The sequence below is a fragment of the Lissotriton vulgaris genome, chromosome 6, assembly GCF_964263255.1.
Source record: "Lissotriton vulgaris chromosome 6, aLisVul1.2, whole genome shotgun sequence".
NCBI lineage: Eukaryota > Metazoa > Chordata > Amphibia > Caudata > Salamandridae > Lissotriton > Lissotriton vulgaris.
Window position 1 is genome coordinate 167,829,037 of NC_141694.1, and position 26,283 is coordinate 167,855,319.

Sequence of the window (26,283 nt, forward strand, 5' to 3'; positions counted from 1 at the left end):
TAAATGTATGCGTGGTAAAAGCATATAAAATGTAATGCCATGCGTTATAATGGCGATGCGGAGTCATGGTACTTTCGTAATGAAAGTATGCGGAGTGATGGTATGCAGAAAGAAAGTTGCGGAATAATGGGTGTTTACCCTCCCCCGGTAAGTACACTGGTGGCACGGCGGCCCACATCTCCAGCAACATACTCATATTTTTTCACCACCCATTTGAAAAATGCACAGGTCTCTCTCATTGATGGCCAGCACCGACATACACTTTTAGACACACCTTCAGTTCTAGCATTGCGAACTTTAGAGCTGGGGAGCTACATTCGAATCTCGGCATCAGCTCAACATCCTGTGATTCCAGGCAAATCGCTTTGTCTCTCAGCGCCTACCACAAATGATTGTGTTCTTCTGTAATGTAAATTGTGCTCATGCCATGTTGTTGAGCTATATAATATTGCAAGGAAAAATAAAGTAGGGAAACTCGAGTTTACACACTACTGAACGCGCACTCTTAAGTGCATCAGCAGTGCACTGTGAATCGGAGCGTTTCACAGGCCTGTCACAGATAAGAAATGCTATCAAAACGTATCCTACAAAACAATTTACTACTGGCCGGCAGCAATTCATACCCGGACAACGTCGGGACGGGCTGCTAGTATATATATATATATATATATATATATATATGAAACAATCCCTGCTGCCTCTCGCCCGGAGCCCAGTGCTGGAGACCGCTGCGCAGGAAGAAGAGAGGAGACCTCAGGTGCAGTGAGCAGTATTTCTTTATTGTACCCTCGAGGAAGCGGCACACAGCATGACGTTTCGGCCTACACAGAGGCCTTGATCACATATATATATTTAGAGAGAAAGAGAGAGATAGAGATATTTGGTGTGTGTGTGTGTTTTTTTGTTTTTTATTAAATTTTTATTTTATAGTTTTAATGTTTTGTACATATAAATGATGTACATTGTTGTGTTGTGAGTATTGTGCTTATGTAGGGAACAACAAATTATTGCCTAATCTTCCGAAGCTGAGATGGTTGTCAGGGGATCTTATGCTTGAGGGGGGGGGGGGACCAAGTTTCATAGCTTGGCTGCTTGGACGGAAAAAGATGTTGCATTTATGATTTGTTCTTGTATTCTGGGATATTGAGGCAAGGTGCCAGTCTAGAGAGGAGGTCCCTTTGTTGTATGTATTTTGTGATTTTTTTTCTTGATGAAAAGTGGTTCTTTGCCATGTATTGCTTTGTGGGTGATACAAAGCAGCTTGAAAGTGTATCTTCTGGCAACTGGTAACCAATGTAGGACCATCAAGGTGGAGGAGATATGCGCTTGTGGCTTTACATGCAGAAGTAGTTCTAACAGCAGAGATCTAAATTCTCTGAAATTTTGTCATGACTGATAAACATGAGTCATCATTAAGATCTTTAGCTTAATCAAGCTTTGATAGGACAAGAGACCTTGAAGGGGAATCCTCAGTACGGAAAGTTAAGCCACATAATTTTCATGCTAAGAAATCTTGATTTGGCTACCTTATCCACTTGGGCATTCATCTGCAGCTTAGAGTTCATGACAATTTTGAGGTTTCTTTCCTCATGGATACTGAAGATTTTTAAGTTTCCAATATCCTTGGGGCTTTCCAATTTAAGAAGTATTTTCAAGTCACCTACGTAGTTATTGCAGGTGACTTGCAACTCTCATGGAGCAGTGCTACCCAATCAGAAGTAAATTATGGTAGGAAGGAAGAGAAATGATAACATTGTGATTTTTTGTCCTGGTTAGAGATCTAGCAGAAGCAGCATGATGAACAGCTCATTGGGGACAAGCCTGCTTTTAGAAGGCCGGTGAGTATAGCAGAGTCACAGTCAAAGTAAACTTCAAACTTTCAGATCCCGGGGAGAGTAAAAATCTTTTAAACTATTGCGTCTTTGAAGATGACATCAGGCTGACTTTACCACAGCATAGATATGCTAGATGAGGTGTTGGGACTTTAATGTACATTGGTCTGTGCTCGTAGCTGCGTGCTGAGTGTGAGTTTGAGTGTGTTGTAGTGTTAATGTGCTTGGCTCCAATTTCTGTGACATACACAGACATATTGGCTCAGTAGATCCTAATGTTGTGTTCGCCTCATCTCAGCAGCATCTTACAAACAGAGAAATGCAGATTCCTTTATGATGGTGTTCTATCACTAAAGACACATTGTGGACATCTCTGAACGTGCCCCTGGTTGGTGGCAGTAAACCAGGCAATATTGTACTTAACTTATGTTTCTACTGACTTAAGGGTTGTAAAACTCAGCGACCATCAGAACTCAGGCGATCAGAATCAACTCCCCAGGCTGCACATGCAATGCACCACATCTGAAGGAGCTCCACTGGCTCGCAATACACAAATGAGCAAAATTCAAACTCCTCCCCCACACTTTCAAGGCACTACATAACAGACACCTCCGCTCGTCCAGACTCCAACTTGCACAAATGCAATGGAAAACCAGATCCAGCGATCGAGCCTTCTACTACATTGGTCCTAAAGCATGGAAAGACCTGACACTACACATAAGAGCCTCCTCCTCACGTCTTGAACTCCGCAAGAAGACGAAGACCTGGCTTTTCGAATAGGTCCTAGATTTGGCTAGATTCACACCTGCTCAGCACCAGGATACCCTGCTCTACAAATCTGCATAACATAAAATGTGAGGTTTTGCTCCAATTACACCACGTGGCTCTTTTGTGTTTTATGTCGCAGGTAAGCCCACTTAAAGTGACAGTTCATACTAACAATGTAAACAAGTGCTGGGCCTCCGCCCATCTCGCTGGGCGGCGAGCCCGGGTTTTCCAGAGATACTGGCGGTAATTACATCCACGTCGCCAATGTTTATAGCCCGCGACAAGAGCGCCTGCCCGTCGAATGCCATTCACCTCGAAGCGATCTGACAAGTCGGAGATCTCTTAAAACGCAAACTATCTCAGATCGTATTAATTCCACTGAACTCCCCCTGCCCACCCCCAACAGTAGAAAAAGAATGTTTTTGATACAAAGTGGTTTGTATTTTACGTTGCCCAGGGCGATGGGAGAGGCGCTCCCGTGGCTGTCGGGGCCTCTCTTCCTGGCCCAGGGGCGACGGCGCTGTTTAAGCATCGAAAGATGCCTGGGGCAGGACGGCTGCGTGATCACAAAAGCAGCCAAACCGGAGCGTCTCTGATTTTTTTTCGCTGGATTTTGCCATCCAGACTTCACATCACAAACGACAGGGGCCAAATGTCAGCGTGTTATCTTTTTATCCAAATATTTAGACGTGGCAGCTCCAAAGGGGGCAGAGTTTTCATGCAGAATAACAAGGGAGTATTATTAAACGCCCCGACTATTAGTTAAAGGCAGTTTACACTTTCTTCGAACGTAAAGGAACCATGTAAGTTTGCTCAGTGGAATAATGCACACGCTGCAAGGGCGTGTGGGCAGCCTGCAAACCACCGGTTCCAATTCTGGAGCACCCCTCGACCTTTCATCTCTCTTGTACCGATAAAAAGTTGACAATCGATGGAATTACATAACACCAACTATCAATACGGCGCTTTTTAGATTTTCTGGCTGAAGCGCTTTACAGGGAAGGGACTAACAAACATACTTTTGACTCATTAAAAGCAGAGAATTCGCCCTCGTTAATTTCTTTTGAAATTGGATCTGTGCATACGCAGCTGCGGGGAGGCTGGGCTCGGTATGAACAACATTAATATGATCTCTGCAGAGTTTTGGACTCGGGCGGATTAGCATATCAAAGCGGGAGCCCGGGGCAAGAGAAGCCATCGATAGCCGAGCGCAGGCTGAGGTGGAGATGATTGGGCCTGATGGCGAGCGGAGCGGGGCTGAGGGCTCTACCCGAAGGGCCATTAACGGCGAGCGGGAGCCCAGGGGGTGGAAGGGGGTCTCGGCAGTAAATATTGGGCCTGGGTCTGCCAAAACTGCCCATTCCTTTAAAGCCTCGGTCCAGGGAGGGGCCACCAGAGGCAGTATGGGGGAGGGCGTGTGCGCCTGTGGGCGGGCACGTATCGTGGGACTCGAGGAAGTGACACCTGTTCTCGTGGCATGGGAACTTCCCATTAGGGTGAGTGAGGAATGACCCTCAAGGTGAACAGAGGATGCTTGACTGACAGATGTAGCAATCAAAGATAAGGGATTCCCAAGTAATGGCGTGACATGGGAATTAAATGCACAGACAGACAGAGATGGAACACGGGATGCAGACTGCGAGGCATAGACATGACGCGTGACAATCGGGGACGGAGAGAAGAACGTTCAAAAATATGGCAGGGGGCAACACGGCGAGAGATGCGCAGGCGCACAGGAGCAGGTAGATAAACGGCAGGCAGCAGGCAGAGATAAACAAGCAAGGCAGACATGGGGAGACAGACAGATGGAAAAGCACAGACATCAGAGATGAGCAAACGGAGATACACAGAGAGACCAAGGTAAAGACGGACAGACGGGCGAGCAAAAAGAAATGCGAGGGACTGAAGAACGAGCGAAAGGAAACGCCCAGTCATACAGAAATGGACATAAAAAATAGCTCATAAAGAGATGTGCAAACAGCTCAGCAGACAGACAAGGGGCAGATGGACAGAGGTGCAAAGAGAGTGATGAAGAGATAGACAGCGAAGTCTGGACGGAGATGGACGCAGTTATATATGCACAGTACTGAGATGGATATAAATATGAAATATTGGAGAGACATACATCCACAGAGACGCAAAGAAAACACAGTCTCATAAATGCTTCGTTGAAGCATATGTATAGGCTTGCCAATCACAACTGATGTATAGTTATGGTGCAGCATTAAATAGTCCTGCATCAGGGAATCACATTCATACCAAGACGCCTGGCAACAACCAAACACCCGAAATACTGCGCTGCATAGCAAACACTGTATATGTTATATTTTGCACCCAGAATAATCATAGAAAGGTACATTCTCTAGCAAGAACCAAACATAACTACTCATTCGCAGCAGGCCTCCCACTGACACAAGGTTGACTGTTAAGTGCAAACAGCAGAATAGGTCACAGGATCCATACCTTGCAAGTTTGTTGCAGATTCCTTTGTACAAATTGGCACTCTTAAAAAGACAGCTTAACCATACATACTAGGCCTGACTTTCAGAGACTGGTGTATGAGTCAGTGGTCAAAGTGCACTAACCAAATATGGAAACTGTGATCATAAGTGCAATGGGGTGGTGTCAGTGAGTGTGCAGGGCAGGGTCAAACGCATGGCTAAAAAAATTAAAGTATTTTGTAACTATTTTGTTGAACTTTCTCTTGCTGGTAATTTCATATGAAAAATAAATTCAAGTTGAACTAAACAGGTGGAAAGGCACTATTTTACTTTAAGAAACCTCTATTGATTAATGTAATCACTGTAGCTGTCATGACGAGAAAGTCACAAAACCTAAAACAAACTAGGTTGCGGTCACACTCTTACGTTCAAAAAAGTTTTATAGTTGTAAGTTAGTACCCGTTCTTTGGTGCTGTTTAGTATCACCTCCTGATCCTGAGGTGCATACTGTAAACACAAAAGCAATATACAGACGAGAAACCAGAAATCAACAGTGGCTGTGCACTTTTCCAATATGAATCATAACATTAGCCATTTTAAATATATGGTGTTGGAACAGATAAGAGAGAAGGAAGGAAGAGATAAAAAAAATTCTTCAAATAAATTTCACGCTGTAGATCAAAAGACTTAATGCTTTACACCTGAAGGGGTTAAATGAACGTTTAGAATTTAGTTGCTTTTTGTAAATTACTTAATGTAAATTGATACTTGTATAGCGCACTACTCAGCCACAAGGGTCTCAAGGAACTTGTACGAATACCGCTGTGGAACCCATCCTGGCTTTCCATGTGAGGCGTCCACTCCTGGGCACCCCCCATGTGGATGCCAGGCATCCTTAGCGTTGTGGGGGCCATTGTGGAGATTAAGCAAGCTATTGCCCAGAGTTGCAGAGTGGGACTCCATGATTGGAATAGGCACGAGGTGAGAATTATCAGGGCCGTGGAATTTTGAGCTCAAGACCCACTAAGGCAGGGAATTGAACCCTGGTCCTGGGCTAGACCTCTGCAGCAGGGTCTGCTGCTCTAACCATTGAGCCACACATCTCCACAAATTAATTGTACTGAGATTATGTTTACTATGTAAGTGTTGCTTTATATGTTGGTTTTAATGAATTCTCTTTAGTCAGTTTACTTTGCACTCACATGATGCCCATGTTTTGTCTTTTCACCCTTTTATGTTAGGAGGCCGGTCTTATCCTTCACTCCTGATTCCCTTGGTTGCCAGTACGACGGCACTAATTGTTTTGTATTAGACACCTCGATCTGCACTTGTATATTAGAGTCAGAAATTCACTTTTCATCACAAGGCTAGCTCGCAGCAGCGATCTTTTTATTTCGGTATTCCTTTTATGACATTATTGCGGACTTGGTTTTATTTCGTACTAGCTTACCCGTCGCGCGTTGCTGTGATCTCAGAAGAAAGGAAATTCAAGGAAACTCATTATGATAACATTAAATTTACATTGTGTCATTGTTATTAAAACTTATTCATTTTATTTTTGAAAACATTTCTAAGTGTGGCTTGAGCAGTGCGTCCCCGATTGGCTTCCAATCTTGAAACTGGTTGCTTGGTCGTATGAGAAGAACGGGCTTGAGCAGTGCGTACTCGATCAGCTTCCAATCTTGATTTTCGTTGCTCGTTCGTTTGAGAATTACGGGCTTGAGCAGTTTGTATTCGAACAGCTTCTAATCTTGCTTCCCGTTGCTCGTCTGTTTCTGAAGATCGTAATGCCTTTTTCTTTCGTTCTTCTGATGTAGATTGACAGATTTTGACAAAAACCTTCGCGGGAGTGTACTCAACAACTTCCCAAAGTTTCATGGCGATCGGATGAATGGTGTAGTAATGCATAAAGGACAAACAGACAGACATACTTTCGTTTTTATATATATAGATTATAACACATGTGTACCTCATCGTCATGGCAACAGGATAGTCTGTTGTCGCTGACTACTGATACGGGCGGTTCACCCCCTGACACACTATATTTACTTCCGGGGCACCAGTGCTCCCGACATGGAAGCTTTTTTGAAAAGGAATATACGGCTGCTTTCATCGCGAGTTCGCAGGTATGTAGCGTAAGCATGCCCTGTACGGGACCACCAGTTTGTATTCTTATATTTTCACATCGTGCTTGAACTGTAGGCTTTACGTTTCGATTAACCTTCTTGTCACGTTGAATATTGGCATGTAACGGCAGGCTTACACACTTCGGTGTTCACTTTTTTGTCACATGTTATACAGGCACGGAATGGCGGGTGTACGACTTTGGTTTATGCTTTCCTATTTGCTCACTGTTGTCCCTCTCGTTCACCAAATTACCAGTGGTCTGTTCAGACTCATATACAACATATCACAGGGCACCATCTCAGACTGTATGCACACTGTGTGCATGACCCCACGTTATTAGCAGGTAATTTTGAAATAGGCATTAGTCAGGTCTTGAATTACAAAGTATGCATTATTTTCCCTGCAGGAATTACCCCCTGATGAATGGCAGTGCCCGAAATGCATTGGGGTCCCTAGAGTTCCTGTGAATGATGACAGTTACACTTAATGCACATATGAGATGAATCATATGAAGAATGAAATTGAATGAAATAATACCAACAAAAAATATATGATGAATAAATCAGTTTTGAAAATCACTAAGTGAACAACAGTTTTTTGAAGCGACACGTTCGCAAGGAGTGCTAGTTGAGTACTTCCTTCCCTTGTTGGAGGACATTTTGAAGAAGTCACAAAACTGACACCCGGTTGTTGCAAGTGGGGAATAGTTACTGGGGTATTTGTAGTGCTACAAGGTCCCAGACTGTGACAGAAAGTACCCTGAATACGTACATCATTAAACTTGTGTTACACACAGTATAAGATAGACTGCTGCAAAATGCACACAAAAGCTTGGTTTAAAATTTTTAAAAAGGTGCTTTCAAAACATATATTTTAGTAAAATGCAAACATTTTTTATAAGTGCTGATTAAAAGAAATCACTCTGGGCCACTACCCCCTTACCTTGCATCCCAAAAAGAATAAATCATGGTCATCATGAAGCATCAAGTGACTCCATCAATTAAAGCCAGCACTGGCTTCCATACAGCCTTAACATTTGCAGATTGACTAATTACATACATGAAAAAATGTTCAGGCTGCAGACACCCTGGCGAGACTACTTGTTTATTTTTTAGCTGGTTGTCCCTCCCGCTGCTCCTCAGCACAGAAGACCTGCTCCCTTCCATTTCAGCCGAGACATCTCAACTGTTGGAATTAACCGTCCTGCACCAGTTCTCTTTTTACAAAAAGTAGGGGAACTATGGGGCATATTATCAAGGGGGTTTATCTCCGTTTTTTGGCTTTAAAAGCCAAGAAAGCAGAGATAAAATTATCTCCCTATAACCTAGCTGTCGCTAACACCAGTTAACGACAGCTAGTAGGAGATAGCGACCATCTTGGGCCCCGCTTTGCATGTCAGTGATATTCATCACTAATGACATGCAAAGTGGGCGTGCCAAGATGTTAGCGACTGGAAACAGTTGCTAACATCGCTATCTCCTATTACCAACTTTTGGAGATATTCGCGCTAAGCGCGAATATCTCCAAAAGCTAACACCTGCCCTGAGCAGTTCTCAGCCATGTTATCCAATGGTAGGTGGATAACATGGCTAAGAGCATTTGCTCAGTAATGCATGAATATCGCTGACTTTACAGCGATATTCATGCATTTCAGCCGATTTTTATCGCTTAGGAGATAAACCTTGATAATAGCAAGGCTCCTAAGCGATAAAAATCGCCGCAGCTCGGCGATAAAAAAATCGCCGCTAAACCAACTTAACGATAATTATCGCTAGTTGTTGGTAATATGCCCCTTTGTTTATTATTTTTTTTAAAGGTTGCGCCCGACAGATACTGTCCACTTCATCCTCAGGTATGAGTAAGCGTGACTTACTTTTGAAGTACTCCAGGCTCTAGCTTTCAAGGGTAATCCAAGAATGCTACAGTCCAGTGCCGGCTCGTGTGGGACGTTACACTGGGAGGTGACGTGGGGCGGGGGAGGGGCAGGGTGAGGGGTGTAAAATACGGGAACGGACGATTACAGGTAAGTAACGTAAAAAATAAATAAAACACATTTTGTTGCGCGCGCTGCAACGCCAAATGCGATGCAGCGCGGGCAACAAAATTTGTTTTATTTATTTTTTATGTTACTTACCTGTAATCGTCCGTTGCCGTATTTTACACACCCCCACCCTGCCCCTCCCCCGCCCCACGTCACTGCCCGGTGGAACGCCCTACACAAGCCGATACTGCTACAGCCGTATTACTGAAATTTGGGAATAAGCCATGAGTAAATTATAGCAAAACGTTATGGAATCGAGCATGCTAATCTTTAGGAACTGCTGGCAGTTTTGCTTTCTATCACCAGTGTCAATGGTGAAATTTTCTGCTCGTGTACCATGACAGCAGACCATGAATATCCTTACACTGTCACTGATTTCTACCTTCTCAACAGGTTATACTGTCAAGAGACAGATTTCAGTTCACAGCAGAAGAGCAGCACACTTGTTATTTATATGTAAGGAGAGCAAATGTGGGAAATAAGGAGCACAAATATAGACTAATAATCCATATTTGTAAAGAGCAAACATTTCACCCCTTTATGTTTCAAGGAGCTGGGGGCCGTCGGGGAGATTATATGAGCTATTGCACAGTCACATGGTGCTGAGCTTAGCTGCTGCCAGCGATCGAGCCGTGAGCCCTGCGCTCCAGAGTCAACTGCTCTGGCCGCTGTGCCACACCTCTCACTAGAGAAACTGCCCACTCGAACTAGACAGAAAGGAACATCCTTGTCAGACGATGTAGACCTCAGAGCTCTACTTAGCCTACAGACCTGGAACTGCTGTCGCTGAGATGGAGTGGCCTTACTGTACATGAGCAGTTGTACAATAAAGAGAACCTAATATGTAATGGGTTTCTCAACTTGGAACTGGATCAGACTTTGAAGCACTGGTGTGATAAGAATACAATGGGCATATGCGCTAACACGTATTATTGCAGCACCCTTGAAATGACGTGCTAAAATAGGAAGGGACTTCCCGTTGTATCCCATTTACAGAACTATAATGGTCATTTCAAACAAAGGGTGGAAAATATAGTGGAAGATTGGCCACATCAGTCTGTGAGATCCTTGCTATTTACTTTCTACCACTCCTAAGCTATGGTGGCATTTTCATTTGAAGGAAGCTTGGCAGGTTTCTACCCATCATCACTGGTGCCAAACTCGGAGCGCTAGTCAAAAGTCTGCTGCAGCAAGCAAAGTCTTCCCTCTAAAGGTGTGGAGGATAAGCTATAGAGTTTATCCACAATTTAAAAGTTAAATATGTAAAAGAAGGAAAAAATCTAAATTGAATGTAATTAATTCTAACAAATTTAGAATGCAAAAGATGAAAAGGTATTCACAGTTTACTTCCGCCTAGTAGCGATAGAATAGTTATGTAGATAGCCAAGGATGCAGGCAAATGGCAAAATCACTTAAAGATTCTCTTAAGCAGAAGATGGCTATACTTATCTTCTGAATTCAGAATTTCACCATACTCCAAAGTGCTAAGTTTGATAAGAATAACTTCAGTTCCAAACCTGCTATTATGGTCTCAAAATTAAAAACAAAGTTACAGCAGTTCGCTGACTTGCTGGCAGGGGGGTCCAAGGGTTTAAATCTTCTTGTTATTGACGGTTTGATAATTGCAGGCACAGAAAACCTTGCACCAAGTCCGGAGAGACCTACAAGTAAGACGTCACTGTACTAGTTCTGTATGTGTTCCTCAAAGTAGGTAGCAGCACCTCACTGGTGTACCAACTACTGCAACGCCTTATTAACTGGAAATGCACCTATGTGTGCCTTTAAATGGATGGAAGAATGAATTAAATTCTTGTGTCAAACATATTGATGAATTGAAACAAATCAAGATGCTCCGCGGCTCGAGGCAGCAACGAAAAATATTGTGGTAAGCCTAGGTCAGAGAGGAGAAATACTCAGGTCAGAGAGAAGCGAGCACCAGGAATAGACCACGTAAGGGAGGAGGAAACCAGGCCAAGGGCAAAGAAGATCAAGGTTCTGGACAGAGCAAAGCAAGACCCAGGTCAGTGAGGTCTGAGAGCAGTCAGACCTAGGGCAGAGTATTAACTCAGGTCAGAAATGAACAAATGAGAAACAAGACTGGGGTCAAAGAGGAGTAATATGTAGGGTAGAGAGGCACACAACTGAAGCCAGAGCGGATCAAGACCAAGATCAGAGAGCAGAAAGACCTAGGCCAGAGTACTAACTCAGGTCAGGCGAGCAACGCCCATTAGGCTCAAAGGGCTTCAGCCCCCCCTCCCCCCGTCGTGTGTGTGTCAGCCTGGCTGAGACAGATTCCCGGGCAAACACACAGCCATACCTGAGTACTTCACAGGTCTTTATAAGACCATTTACTTTCTAACAAGGCTCTGTTGTGTGTTCAGCCCTCCTTAGAGCCCCTGCATCTCCACTGTGCATATTAATGGAAGAATCCCCCCCCCCCCAGAAATTTTTAGTAGCCCACCCACCCCCCGAAACTTGGCTCTAGTTGCGCCTCTGATTCAGGTCAGAGATGAACAAGTGAGAAACAAGACGGGGATCTGAGAGGAGCAAGATCTAGGGTAGAAAGGCACACAACTGAAGCCAGAGAGGAGTTAGAACCAGGTAATGAACGAGAAACACCTGCCCAGAGTAGAACATGGCCAAGTTGTGGGAGGAGAAGGGTGCATGGCAGGGAGGAACAACATGAAGTAAGACCAAAGTCAAAGAAGAGCAAGATCCCGTTGGGAGACATCCAGACCGCTGATCTGGGTCTGTGGAGTCTCAATGTACTCTGCTAAGCATGATCTGAAGGGCATGAGATCCTGCTCAAATACCTACAGTATCTGATAGTAGTTGGGAGTGTCCAATGAAAATCATCCCTTTAACGTTACAAAGCACAAAGGTTTGAACTGTGTCTATTAATTCTTCCGTCTTATATCTTCATATGTAGTGGATCCAAGGGTTTTGTTTCTCTCACTACTGTTCTTTAGTCAGTGCTTAATTCGAGCCAGTGGTTTCCGGAGCTCAGCACCGGCACTTAATTCTCAGCACCAGCACTTTATATAGTATGCCACATGGTGGTGCAGTTTGTCTACTCTAGAGCCACACAATAGCTTCTTATTAATTCAATATACATTAAAAAATAACCAGTACCTGTCTCTATACACATTTTATAGCTTTAAGAGCCTGGAATAGTCAGAACTGTCACACCTGTAGGAGTGTGATGGTTAGCAGTTGTGTTGTTACTGTAATTCGAAGCAGCGACAGCAGTAATGGGAGGTGAAAGTGTGAGTGACCTTGTGATGAGCGCCATGGCAATTATTTTTTTACAAGTTAAGCATTGTCTTTAGTATGTCTACATACACTCTGTCAGATATTTCTATATCACTGTGGATCAATTGTGGCTATATATATACTGATGACATCCAAACATGGCAGCTGGATGAGGATGGAAATGCCGCAAAGCTCTATTGTATAGCCTTATAGGCACCTTCTCCAGACAGCCACCTCAGGCATTAGCAGTGCACTTTTCTGCCTACACAAGTATCGACCAGTCTTGCTGGCTACCCTGCCTTTCATTGATGATGTTATCTGGATCATCATCCTTTTAAGACCACTGACAAGTAATTTCTTCATATATTTGATCACTACTGGATCCTTAGAAACAATATTTTACTTTTCTGAAGACCATTATCTTCAAGCCGTAACCGATGTAGAGAAAAATATCAAATTTTCTCTTAGGAATCCGTCTGCTTTTGGATTATGAGATACAGCAGATTGTTAAAACCGAGAGCCCTGAAGAAGTCTCCTCTGAGACGAAACGTGTTGGCTAAATGGATTTTATGAAAATTGGATTCAAATGATTTAGTCTATTTTTCAATAAAAACAACAAGTATTTTTGTAAAGAACAACTTGGACTAGACACCTCTTTTTGAAGTTGTCAAGCATAATTTTTGTTCAATTGAATTGAGAAATAATGCTTGTAATTTGATGGGTGCTGATTCAATTCTTTTCTTATGTTATTTGGGATTCTTTTCCCAATAGGAAGTGTAGAGGGGTACACTTTTTGTTTGTCAACCACCATCACCCAACTACGGAGCTACATTTAGTGGTAGGTGCGGTACTCTCTGCCTCAACCCTCTGTTGTTGTTTTTTCATCTTTATATCTTTTGTTCTATTTTATTTTATTTTTTACATTTTTGATACCTTCCGTCTTATTTAGGCATTATTAAATGTTGTGCACTGTTTTCAACCCCTGACCCTCCGATAAAGGAAAATACAACACAGGGCACAGGGTGTGTCGTTTTAGCATCTATAACAGCAGCAAATCTGCAAAGTAAAGGATTTCGCTTTCTTTTTCAATGAGATTATAATAAACCCCATTAAGGAGAACAGATTATAATCTGAGTATTCTAGAAACAGTAATTTCAGATATCCCCTGGCTGGCGGCAATGATTCAGTGCTGCACCTTATAAAAGACAAGCATTGGTAATGCTAATAAACCTGGGTTTAATGTGCTAACACGTGCAATCAGAAGCATGCACAAATGCTGTGTGCATGTGTTTCATGGACAAACATTGTTTAGTGTATAAAATTAAATCTACTGTCTTTGCCAATACTGGGGGAAAATGTACTACAAAGGATGGCTTTCTGTATAGGAAGCTTTTAGGAGTTAACCCATTTGGTGCTGCGGACGGCCCCTGGCCGTCCCACATGACAGTGGGCGTGTGCGGAGGACGCCCGGGGGCTGTCCGAGCCTCGCCTACTGATTAAATTGCCCACAGCGCAGTGGAATATGCGCCGCGGTCAATGGGTTAAAGAACTGAGGGGGATATGTACAATGAAGTGGCGGATCATGTCGTTCGCCTCCTTGGCTTAACAACACGCTCCACCACTTCAGAAATGCAAGGCTGCACCATATTTACAAGAATGTGGTGTAGCTTTGCGTTTCGTCCTGTGATGGTGCTAAGCTTAACAACTTAGCGCCAACGCAGGCACCCTTGCACCAGAGTGCAAGGGTGTCTGTGTGCAGGGGAGGATTGGTTATGTGTAGGAAGGTGTCCCTTCCTGCACATAAACAATCCTAAAATGCCATTTTGTAACTTTCATGTGTGCTGCTTCATGCAGCACACATGAAAGTTGCAAAATGGCATTTTTTAAAAAAAGGTTTGCTTATGTACAGGAAGGGACACCTTCCTGTGCATAAACAAACCATGGCATTTTGCTTTTTCCATGTGTGCTGCACAAGGCAACACACATGGAAAAAGCAAAAACGAGGAGAAATAATGCATTTGTCCTTGTTTCGCCAATTGAAGACCAGGATTTTCCTGGTCCTAATTTTGGCGATGCCTCCTATGTACGCCACCCTTGTACATTCGGGGCAGCGTCAAATACAATGGGTGTTGCAGTTGAACGCCCACCACAACACCCACTGCACGCCCCTTTCACGCTAACCATAGCATGAAAGGAGGGCCTTATGTAGAAGGCAGTGTTAAGCCACATTAAGTGGCTCACACTGCCTTGTACATAAAGCAAGGCCCCTATCGCCACAGGAACGTCCCAAAAATTGATGTTCCCTTGGTGACAGGGGCTTGTACACATGCCCCTGAATGTGATAAAAGTGTGATAATCGAGACTGCTTTTCACATGCGAAATAATCTTTAATGGATTTCCAATGGTATAATTTCCTAGAGGGTGGAATGAGTCACCAAATAGCTTGAAGTGAGATGGCAACACCCCTCTGGGTGAAGTCAAAGCCTGCTCTTTTTATATTTTAAAGAATCTGTACAAGTAATTCTTGAAGACAGCTGTGCTGTCAAGCCAGAGTAAACTAGACCGAACTGATACAGCAACAGACAAAAAGAAACACAGATAATAACAGAGCCAAAAAGAAGTTTCTGTTTTCTGACTGTGGCGTGTAAAAATGCCAGAATCATTGGAGATGCTCAGTCTAAAATGTGTGTACATTGTACCTATGTCATATGTGCCAGAAGATAATTGTGTTTACTTGTTATAATGGTAAATCCTTCACAAATAGGAATTCACAGGAACACAGAAGGGGTTGATATGTAAAATACATCATTTAACAAAAAAGAAAACATATTTAGTTCCTTAAAAGTGGCTGCGATTATTCAAAACAGTTTTAAAACTCATGACTCATAGGCACTCTGCATCTTGTTCTGCTTGGTTATTTTACTGAAACGCTGAATTAGACAACAGGGTTTGCATGTTACTTTTCCCACATTTGAACCTCTTTTGTAACTGATAGTATTGTTTTGTAATGATGTTAACTAACTCAGCAATACAGGAAAATGAAACATTTACTTATCAGACCCACAGAACATTGCCAATTCTGCAGCGTCAGCATTTGTAACATCTGCTGCACAATTTATATATTTTACCCCCCAAAAAAATTCTAGGTCAAATGGATCAAAAGGTACTGGAAACAGTGCCACACGTGGTGGGCCTATTGGAAAAGGGAAGTGGTAATGTTGTAGTTAAGAGCTACACTGGCACTAGTAATGTGAAACAGTTAGCCAGATGCTATTAAACTGTCCTAACGTGACAAAATAGTGAAAGAATACTGCTATAAAATGTGCCAGATTAAGCAACGTACTTTTTCTTTCCTTGTCACATAATTCAGTGAAACCTGCCACATAATTTGGTCCTCCAGTGCCGCTTAATTATGAAACAATTAATACAATTGTATTCCAGCAACAGTGTCATGCCTATTTGTGCCATGTGTATATACACTTTAGACCTGTTACCCAGAGTGAATCCCCAGGGCCATTGTTCTACAATGTTCTACAGATCTTCCTAGTTGCTGATGGTACAGGGGCTAGCCTGGTTTTTGTTTTATATGTAAAGATAGCTGTCAGCATAGCTCAGCGAGTTGAATGTTTGCTGCTAACATAAGTGTTGATCTGAAGTGTACATGTCTGAATCCTGGTAATGCAGAGTCAGATTAGAGCCTTGTGGGGATCTGTAAACTGAGAATCCTAACTTGGGAAATAGGAGCAGCTGCTATTTCCAGTGTGTAGAAATGGAAGATGTGTCACATGAGATGTTATATAAAAACACATGACGTTATTACAAATGGACACAGGCCGCTGGTTTCAGGATCATTTTTGACGAATAGCCATTAAAAGCATGTGCTGTATGCAGCTGTAAATTATATCTTAGACATATAACAACAACAACAAAAACAACAATAATATTAATAATGTTCTACTGGTGGTGTGTTGCATATTTAAGTCCAGTAGAGCATTTTATGCATTTACAATAAAAGGATATTACAAGTCACATGGAGTTCCATTACCATATGAAGACGCTTGACTGAAGGTTGAATGCCTTTAGAGAGACATGAAAATCTGGTCACTTGCAGTGTCCTTTAAATGTACCCCATTGGGGGTGTTATTCCATTTATCAGTGTTTCCCTCACCTCAAATTGCCACAATGGCATGCAGAAAGGGGCTGAGTCTGCTTGTGTGCCCTCTCCTCCCTGAGAGTCGGCGGCAGCCAGCTATGCTGCTGTGTGACCTCTGCTCTCTCAAAGGGACAATGCTATCAACTACAGCTTCACCTCCATGGAAAGCATGGCCGGTGTCTATACCCTCTACTTTTCATGGATTGGGGAGAGCTTCACACGGGCAGCAGCACCCTTACATGGGCCTTCATATCACTTCTCATATGTAATAAGTTATTACAAGGTAGTAGTCAGGTAATTTTCTTATTCTAGACATATTTTGACATCAGAAGCTGCTTATAGTAAAAATAGTGGTCCCCATTAAACAGATATTAACATTTCCTAAAGCAAAAATATAGACTCTAAATATCTCCATCCCAAAAATCCAAGCTGCCCCTAAAGGACTTACAAATATATCAAGACTGGAGTCTCCTGTTCAACAAGAGGTGGAAATTCACTTTTGCATATGTTGAAGATATAAAGAACATACTCATCCAGTGGAAAATCGTTTGGAATTAACTTTGTGAGTATACAAAATAAATCGGATCAGTGATTTCTCAAGTAAATTAAGCTGCAGAAACAAACAACGTAACATTTCATCTTTCAACTATTTTTCTTGCAAAATTATTACTTGACCTCCTTTATTTTCACTCAAGTGGCTTATACATATGAACACCTAAAGTAGATACACAAAAGCATCTCCTTAATTATGGTTTTGTCATGTTTTCCAAAAGAAAATCACATTTTTCTTGCTGATAATTTTGGCATTGTTTGATAATCCTGCACAAACCATAATACAAATAAGCACATACCCCAACTAGATGGTAAGAGAACACGCACAACTTTGAATGACAGTTATTGTGATATGACACGTACTTGAGTTTAAAGTTAACATAATTAGGTGGCGGCATTGTGGTCCAAGATGTATGAATCCAGAATGCCCAGACTATGCACATCTAACACAAGAAATAGTGTGTGCATGGGCACACAGTTCACCAAATCAGTCATTGATTTTGAGCAAAGATATATTATGTTGTCCCCTTGTTTTTTGCAGGTAACAGGCGCCGCAAATTACCTGGGCGCAGTTAACCAAAGTGTTGCTTTGTATGTGTGTGAATTATACATTTGGTACAAATGTACAAGAGTGTAAGGGTGTAGGACTCCAAGAGAGCCTCATTTATAGGGATTCTTCATGGTCCTGAAGAAGCCAGTTGACCCTTAGGGACACCTCGTGAACCTGGATGAAACATGTTGATACCCCTTTTAGATGTGGGAGTTACATCTTTCTCTACTCACATCGCCATATGTTTTTAACCCAGTCTAAAGTCCCCCTGAGGAAATTACAGTAGTATCGGGGAACCTAAGGACTAAATTAATATTAAAAATAAAAAATCTGTATCCCACATATAATCAAAGAGCTCCTCTTCCCATCTGTGAAATTAAAGGGGTGAGCCTATCTGGGGGTACTAGATATGAAGCATGCCACAGTGGTGTGTGGATGAGCGTTCTAAGTAAAATACAATGGTTTCTTGCCTCTTTGGACGGAGAAATACAAAAAAATGGGAGGGCTGAGTTACTTCGAGGGTACTTCTCTTATTGTGCGCACCTACCCTACAGTAGATCCACTCTTTCACTATGATTTTGTCACGTATTCCATAAGAAAATCAGATTTATTTTGCTGATAACTTTAACAACGTTAGATAATTCTGCACACACCTTAGTAAGAATGCTTTTCTAGTTTTCTGTGAAACTTTAAAATTTTGTGTAGATTAGCCAAGAAAGTGACCTGTACAAATAGCTGGAATAAATGGCACCAGATTTGGAATGTGCGCAGCATATTTTTTTTTTGCATGTTTCCCCAGTGTTGGTTTAACTTCATTGAGTAGTGTTGTTGTTGTTTAAAAAGACAATGTATAGATAGCTGGGCAGGAAATAAGCCGGTGCTCACAGATGTTTGCGTACTTGATTTGACGCATGGACCTGGAATGTGCCTGGCTGCTTGAAGATGGACATTTGCTCTTTCCTTACAGTGAACAGAAACCAGACGCAGTCACCATTCGTGAATCACGCACCCGTTCTCAAGGTTGTACATCCGGTACCCCTTTACCCAAGCTCACCTGAATTGGGAGTTCTCATGTCATGTGCAGTCACAAGTAGCGCCTTGAGGCGCTACTTGTGACTTCTGATTTCATGGCTCATCATAACTGGTGAATTTCAGCTGTTGGTTTTTAGGTTTTAGATCTAAGCAATAATGTCCCATCAAGTGATTTTGCTTTTTTGGGGCATTTCTTTTTTAATATAATTGTTATTTGTTCCTAATCAATGTTTCTTTAATGTAATTTTTCAGCAGTTCCTTTAGATAACTTGCTTCATTAGGCCCAGTACTTCCATCCCCCATTTCTCACAGTGTGAACACTGGCTTTACCAACGGGTATTGAGTTCAGGTTTTGGTAATTGTTAATACCCACAGCTCAGGAACCAGGCCTTAATGCCCACTGTGTTCAGTACTTTGTTGTACCAGCAAGTCCTGGTGCTTGTATGTAGTCTTTGGACGTTTCTTGTGTTTAGTCCATAGTCCAAGTCCTGGTGCTTGTATGTAGTCTTTGGACGTTTCTTGTGTTTAGTCCATAGTGCCTACTGAACATGGACTTTCACCACTCCCTGTCAGCTGTCCTAAAACGTCAGTAACTAATCCACTCAGCCTTTGGCAATGGCCTCTGTCAAGTTCCCTACCCTCATACCCTCTGGGTACAGTTTTTGACTGTACTAAGTCACTCTGACCATTGACTCTACTATGTCACTCTGACTCATGTTCCTTGACCCCGGGACCTACATGGGTTACGGTGTGACAGTTCTGTCCTCCGTGCCCCAAAGTGTATTTTTTCAGAATGATGTCCACAGACTTCAAAACACTCTGTGATCAGTGTGAAGTGTCACAAAATGGCGGGCTGAGCAAAATATGAGCTCCGAACGGCCAGTCATGCATAATATTCCAAAGTTTTGAATGCCTTTAGATTTCTGGTTATTTTCTGTCAACACAGCTAAGTATTTTTAAACCTACAGGAAAACAAATAAATGTATTTACACCAAATGCTGGAGAGCACACAAACGAAACTGACCTAGATGTATTCAGAATTTCATGTCATTCGATTTAGGCTTTTCTTTCTGTATCTTATCTCAAATGAGCCTGTTGGTGTTAAAATTGAGAACTCATTTTGGCACCCAAACCCCTATAACTTTGTCCCCTATAGACAAATCAGACCTAATTGTTCGATCAAATATCAATGAAAAGGGAACTAGGTTTTTGTGAAGTTGTGTGCAGATTGCCATGCAATACTGAAAGGACCGTAAAAACAAAATGTGCTCATGATGTAAACAAACTAACAATAAATACAGAGGTGCACTGTATATCATAGATAGATAGATAGATAGATAGATAGATAGATAGATAGATAGATAGATAGATAGATAGATAGATAGATAGATAGATAGATAGATAGATAGATAGATAGATTGATTAAAGGAGACACTAAATCATAAGGCCAACTGGTAAACTCTACCCTTTATCATGGGTGATAATAATGTATTATAGTCAGTGCCACTGGAATTATGTGGCAGGGGAGGGTCAAATTATGCAGCACGTTTGAGTAAATTATGCTGCAAGAAAAGGCAGATTATGTGGCATGGTGCTGCACATTTGGTGATAGTATTCATTATTTTGTCATCTTTTTGCACTTGCTAACAATGTTTGGGCATTGGTTGCACCTCTTTAGTACCAGTTTAACAGCAAAATATAGAAATAAGCAACAGAAGTTTAACCAGTTTAACAGCAAAATATAGAAATAAGCAACAGAAAGGTGACTAGTCAACCTTGTAAAGGACCTTCTACTGTGCTGCAACACGTGTCACTGCATTTTAGTAACTTTTCAACTATTTGAGCTAGAAACATTTTTTTTGTTAAAATCTGAAGATTATGCAGCAGAAGCTGGATTATGTGGCAAATGCTACAAATCTACCAAAGCTGAGTTCTGATTCGGAATGCCTGATTCTAGAGCTAAAATCCAAGGGGAGAAGGAAAGGCATGGAGTATAATTTCAGCTGCAGTTTAAAGTACAAATTCTGGCTTTTCTTTCTGCTCTCTTTTTTCTAGATGAACAGCTTTTAGCAAAGATGAGATCTTTATGGCAATACGTTTATTTTTTGCATGCTCTAAGTCATTATGGGAATCAGAGAATCTATGCATGTTTCTAAACATTCTGAGCCACAGCATGTTTAAGTTTGACTTATATTAAACTGTTTTAAATACATTTTACAACAAATATCTAACTGCTTTTTGGTATGTTTGCACTGGACTAGAGAATGTACCTTTATTCTTCATGTTTGGAAACATCTTCTTTTATATCAAAGAGAAACACGTCAAGGATTTAAGCGGTTTGTGGGAAGGGTTAGAGTGTGAGTATGTACTATAAGGAATAAGGTATCCCCCTACAGTACATTATAAGGATACTCTAAATCATCTTATAAAGGAACTTCGACTGCGGCCTTCTTCCTATGAACGGTTGCAGACCTCCTTGGGGATTGCACTGTCCCTAAAACATACACCATGGACTACTTTATCCCGTACATGCTAACTGAAGTAGTATTTTATTTAATGATCCCCGTTTTATGGTATTTTATTGATTTTGCCATTTCAGACTTCATTTATCCGTATTTATTTTCTGAACATTTTTCTGTGTGTATTCTACATTTATTTGGGTGTTTGTGAAATAACAAAACTGCATCTACAATATTTCTCTTTATATTTAATGTATTCAATTACGCTCTTGGCAATGCCTGAATGGGTTTTAATGCTGTAAATACCCGTATGTTATACTTCTACATAAGTACCTCTTATGTAAATGTGAGTGACGTACACACACATACGCTGCTCTGCAACTCTGTAAGCTGCATCAGCACACTATCCCCCTTTTCTAAAGTCCCTAACCTCTCAATCTGAACTATTGGCCTAGTAATCTTGACTGACAACTTTAAATTCAATTAAAAAAATATTTATTTTCCATTGTGATCCATAGTTAAAAATAAATTCAGACAGGAAAATAGATTTCGATCTGTATTCTTCTGCAAACATATTAGACCTGGTTGCCTTATTTACATGTGTTAACCCGTTGTAGTATTTATATTATTATCATTGTAAGTTTCATTATTATTGTCCATGTTTGTATTGTTCTAGTGAGGAGTGGCCGCCATGTTAGGAGTAGCAGAGAAGTATTCGATAATCCGAGTTCGGCCGCTCAGAGGCCTCTGGTGCAGCTGCCGCCCTGGGCGGGACCCGCCGGGTCTTGGAAGGGATGCCCACGCGCAGAGGGGATTAGGGCGGCGGGTGCTGCCCGTCGGTACCATCTGCACCAGCCTGGGAGTGCCCGGCGCATCCTTCGGCGCTAATCCTAACGGTTTTTCCTGGCGCTCCCTCCTGCCACCCCACGCCCGGCCCAGACAGCAGCAGCCACATTGTGGGCCAGATTCCACCCTGCGGCCTCGAAGGGGCGAGCGGTGTGAGGTGCGAGAAGGGTCCACACATCTCCAAAAAGGAGCGGTGTGAGGTGCGAGAAGGGTCCACACATCTCCAAAAAGGAGCGGTGTGAGGTGCGAGAAGGGTCCACACATCTCCAAAAAAGGAGCGGTGTGAGGTGCGAGAAGGGTCCACACATCTCCAAAAAAAGGAGCGGTGCGAGAAGGGTCCACACATCTCCAAAAAAGGAGCGGTGTGAGGTGCGACAGGCGTCCCTACAGCTCCGGAGAGGAGCGGCATGAGGTGCCAGAGACGTCTCAACAGCTCCTAAGAGAGGAGGCTTTTAGTTTAACCACTTTTCAGCTGCTCTGTCTGTCCTTCTCTAAGTCGCTATCCAAATATATAATCAACATATACGCATAGATCACGTGACAGATACAAATGGTCATACATAGTGTTTATTTTACAAATAGTTCTTCCCAAATGGGGATGCCCGCCTTTTTTGTACATTCTCTGACTTTTAAATGCTATTTGTGCCTGTAAATAGTAAATAGGGCCTCTCGATGTGTATTATGTGATTTTAGTTTTGTGTATATATGTGTGTGTGTTAAGATGCATACACATATGTGTGTGTATGTATATATTTCACATAGTAGTATTTGTATAGAATGTAATAATATACAATTAACGAGTACATCTCAATTTTCGGCTCCTCTAAGCGGACGGCCATTAGTGTAGGTTGGTTAATAACATTATTAATTTTCAGCTTTCGGGTGATTTTAGATCCTGAGGACAGACGTCGTCGCCAATGTAGTGTCGCGGGATGGCGATCTGAATCTGAACATGCCGACGAGGGCCCCGCCTTTTTGTGGATTTTATTCCGTGTCTTGACTCTTAGCTTTTATTTAGAATAAGGAAACAATGAACAAAATATATCGGTCTTATTTAGAAAATAAAGAACAACAATGTAATGCAGAATACATCGAAAGGTCGATATCACATAGTGGTTGTGTTTCTCATTCTACACAAACATCTATACGTTAATAGAAGTAGGCTGTAGGTAAAACCAAGTACATTTTGTGCAAACATGCATTCGATAAGGCGATAGGTTTGTGGTCGAGTTGAGGAGGTGGGGTGCGTAATAGATGAACTAAGGGAGAGTGGGAGTAAGGAATGGATGACGTAGGGAATTTACGACAAACTAATTAATAACGAATTCATCAAGGAAGGTCAGAAGTTATCGTAGGTTAAGAAAGGAAGAAATAAAGATTGGAGGAAACAAGGAAGAGAGGGAGAGGATACTGAGGCAGTAATGATGTATCATGGACATGCGTGTTTTGCGCTTGGATCCCCTTCGAGCGCCTTGCGCCCTACACATTTCGAGACAAGCTATTGTTTGCGTGTTGCAGTTTCACATATTTTAACCTAAGTCTGCACAAAGCACGTGTCTTTATCAATAATCGCCCAATAACAGCTGGGCCGCCTGTCTTTCTGCTTAAACCTGTGCAAGTCTGGCGAGACACTTACCTCTCCTGATGACGCCGCCCTGCCCGTTGAGGACCAGGCCGCACTGCGCTTCCATCGAGCCCTGCAACAAAGCACGCAGAGACACAAGTTACAACTCTGGCCGTGGTCTGATGTAGAGCGCTGCGCAGCCGGCGGATAGCGTCTGAGCCAAGTCCAGGGAGAGCGTTTTATTTCCAATCAAGCCACGACACGTGCAATGTGGTTGTTCCACGGTAACACGCCATTGTATCTAGACACGCAAACATCAAGCATTCTTTATACAGGGCCTAGAGCAGATACACTTTGTTTAAACAGGAAAAGCGCTAGTAGCCATGGGAGATGACCAGGTGCAATTTGCAAGCTCCCGTCCATGCAGGAGTTGTGGTCAAACCTGCACTTGCTGTAATGTCTACCATGAACGCATGTGAGGATAGCAAGGCTTCTAATGGCGCGCGCCAGCCCAGAGTAAGTATACACCTCTTCGGGGCTTAAGCCCCTTGCGCCGCGGGACCGTCACCCATATTAAAAGTGAGGCACCGGCGGCGCAAGTGGCTTGTACATAAGCCCTTTCGTGTGCAGGTGGAGCAGTGTATGGGCATCCTGTGTTAATCTGCTGCTCCTCCTCCGGTTGTCTGTACTAGGCCTGGCGCACATACATGTTGAGTACGACGAAGACGTTCTCTGAGCTGCTGACGTGTGCAACCGAGGGAACGTGCCAGCGCTCACTGATATCAACACGGCTTGTGCGTGACAGCGTGCTGCAAATGGTGTCTATGCGCACACACTAGCACTGGATGCACGCACACGCGAGTGGATATCTGTGCATGCACGCACGAGCGTGCACTCCCCGCAGGTGAGATCATGAGCTGCTGCTCTCTTTATCTGCGATGCCTGCATTTAGATAATCTAATGTGTCTAATACAACTATGGACTACGTGGACTACAAAACAGTGGGTTGTGGTTCGTGTCTTTACAGCATAGACGTACACTGAGGTTGTTTGGGATAAACACACACGTATATGCATACACCATTGGCGAAGCTGATATTTGAATACAATATGTATTGCTGGGTGCATTTTTTGTTCTATGATTCTAGTATACGTATGTCCCATCCTACGAGGTATAGATTCCTGCTCGTAATAGGAAGGTGCGAATATTCTGCCTGGATCTGCCCAGCGTCTGGCTAGTAATTACCAGTATCATTAACAATGTGCATTGCGTGCACTATGCAAACTTGCTTTATAAATGGACGCTGTGTCTGACCGCAAGAGTGCTTCACGTACACTACAGATACTTGAACAACGTATTGTCTGTAGTAGACGCGCGTGAACATTCTCTAGACATCCGCACCATGATTTGCTGCGTGTGCGCTGCAGGTAATTTCCCATGTGCATACAGGTACCTTGGTAAGCTGAATAAAGCAGCGCAGTGTGTGCAATTTACAAGACGTGTCTGTGTGCACTCCACAGGCCTTCATAAGTGGCTGACAGCACACCGTGTACACCTTACAGGACTTGTCGGTGCCACGGCTGTGCGCACTCACATCCAATCCCCATTATGCATATGCGGAGCAGTCGAGGTCGCGCTAACAGGTGGTTCCCTTACTATGCCGCAAAGAGAGGAAGGTGGCGTGAAGCGCCGGCCCTCGCGCGACGGAACCAGGCGGACATAAACAGCTCGGCCTTGTTAAAACATAAACAGACGAGGAAGCGAGGCCCTGCCTTTCAGGGCCAGTCACGGCTGCCTCTGAGCGCCGGGCCTTAAAGTGATTATCGGGCTCGGGCAGGAGGGGAGGGCCAAGCCGCATACATTACGGCTCTGATGGGCAAAGGTGTGACAGTTCTCTTTGTGGGCCATGGCAAATCTTTTTAGGGGGCTGAAAGATGAGGCCAGTGCCCCGAGACTCCTTGCATCTGTTCCTCTGACTCCTGCGCCCTCCGCACCAATGGCGCCCACTTAGCATTCCGCTCGGGGGAGGCTCATTTACATTCGGTGCATTCGAAATGAGGGGATGCTGATGAACTTTTTAAGGAGTAAGAGGGGCCATGGATGGCAGGTTTCCTCGCTAACCCTCTTGAAGCGTCCCTGGGAGTAATCCAGAGTGCTGCGAGTAAGCAACCTACGAGTAGGCCCGGATCAGACCCAAGATGGCGGACTCTGCGCACCTCAGTGACGGTCAGAGGGCAGTGCAGCTGTCCCTGGATCCAAGAAACATGACCTCTGACCTAAACTTGCTCTCAACTGTATCTCTGACTGCCCCAAATTGCAAATATGTAGGAACGTTAAGAGAACGAGAAACTGTCAAATACGTTACAAAATAACTGATTCCCTTTGAGAATTTAGATAGATTATAATGTAATTGAAACAAACACCTCAACCAGAGCCACCCACCCAATAGTATTTTTAAAATAATAATAATAATGCCAATCATAATTAAAAAGCGGAAGCAGACACTTTTAATATGTTTCTAAACGTTCCCTGTGTTTTGCCTGCCTAAAGGAATGGAGACACTGATACCCTAAAAAAGACACAACACGGTCAAGTGGGAAAGCTGGGAATAAACTTCAGAGCTCCTGGATTTAGATCAGCATACAGGTAAAATAATACCAATAACA

At 42.9% G+C, this 26,283-nt stretch overlaps 1 protein-coding gene across 1 annotated transcript in view; it reads right to left on the reverse strand.

The window, feature by feature from the left end:
- Positions 1 to 26,283, reverse strand: part of TFAP2D (transcription factor AP-2 delta) — a 101,172-nt gene that overhangs the window by 68,471 nt on the left and 6,418 nt on the right. Inside the window, exon 3 of the mRNA XM_086925148.1 lies at positions 23,690 to 23,750. Within this exon, the coding sequence (XP_086781274.1) occupies positions 23,690 to 23,750 (61 nt within the window). The remainder of the gene's footprint in view (positions 1 to 23,689; positions 23,751 to 26,283) is intronic.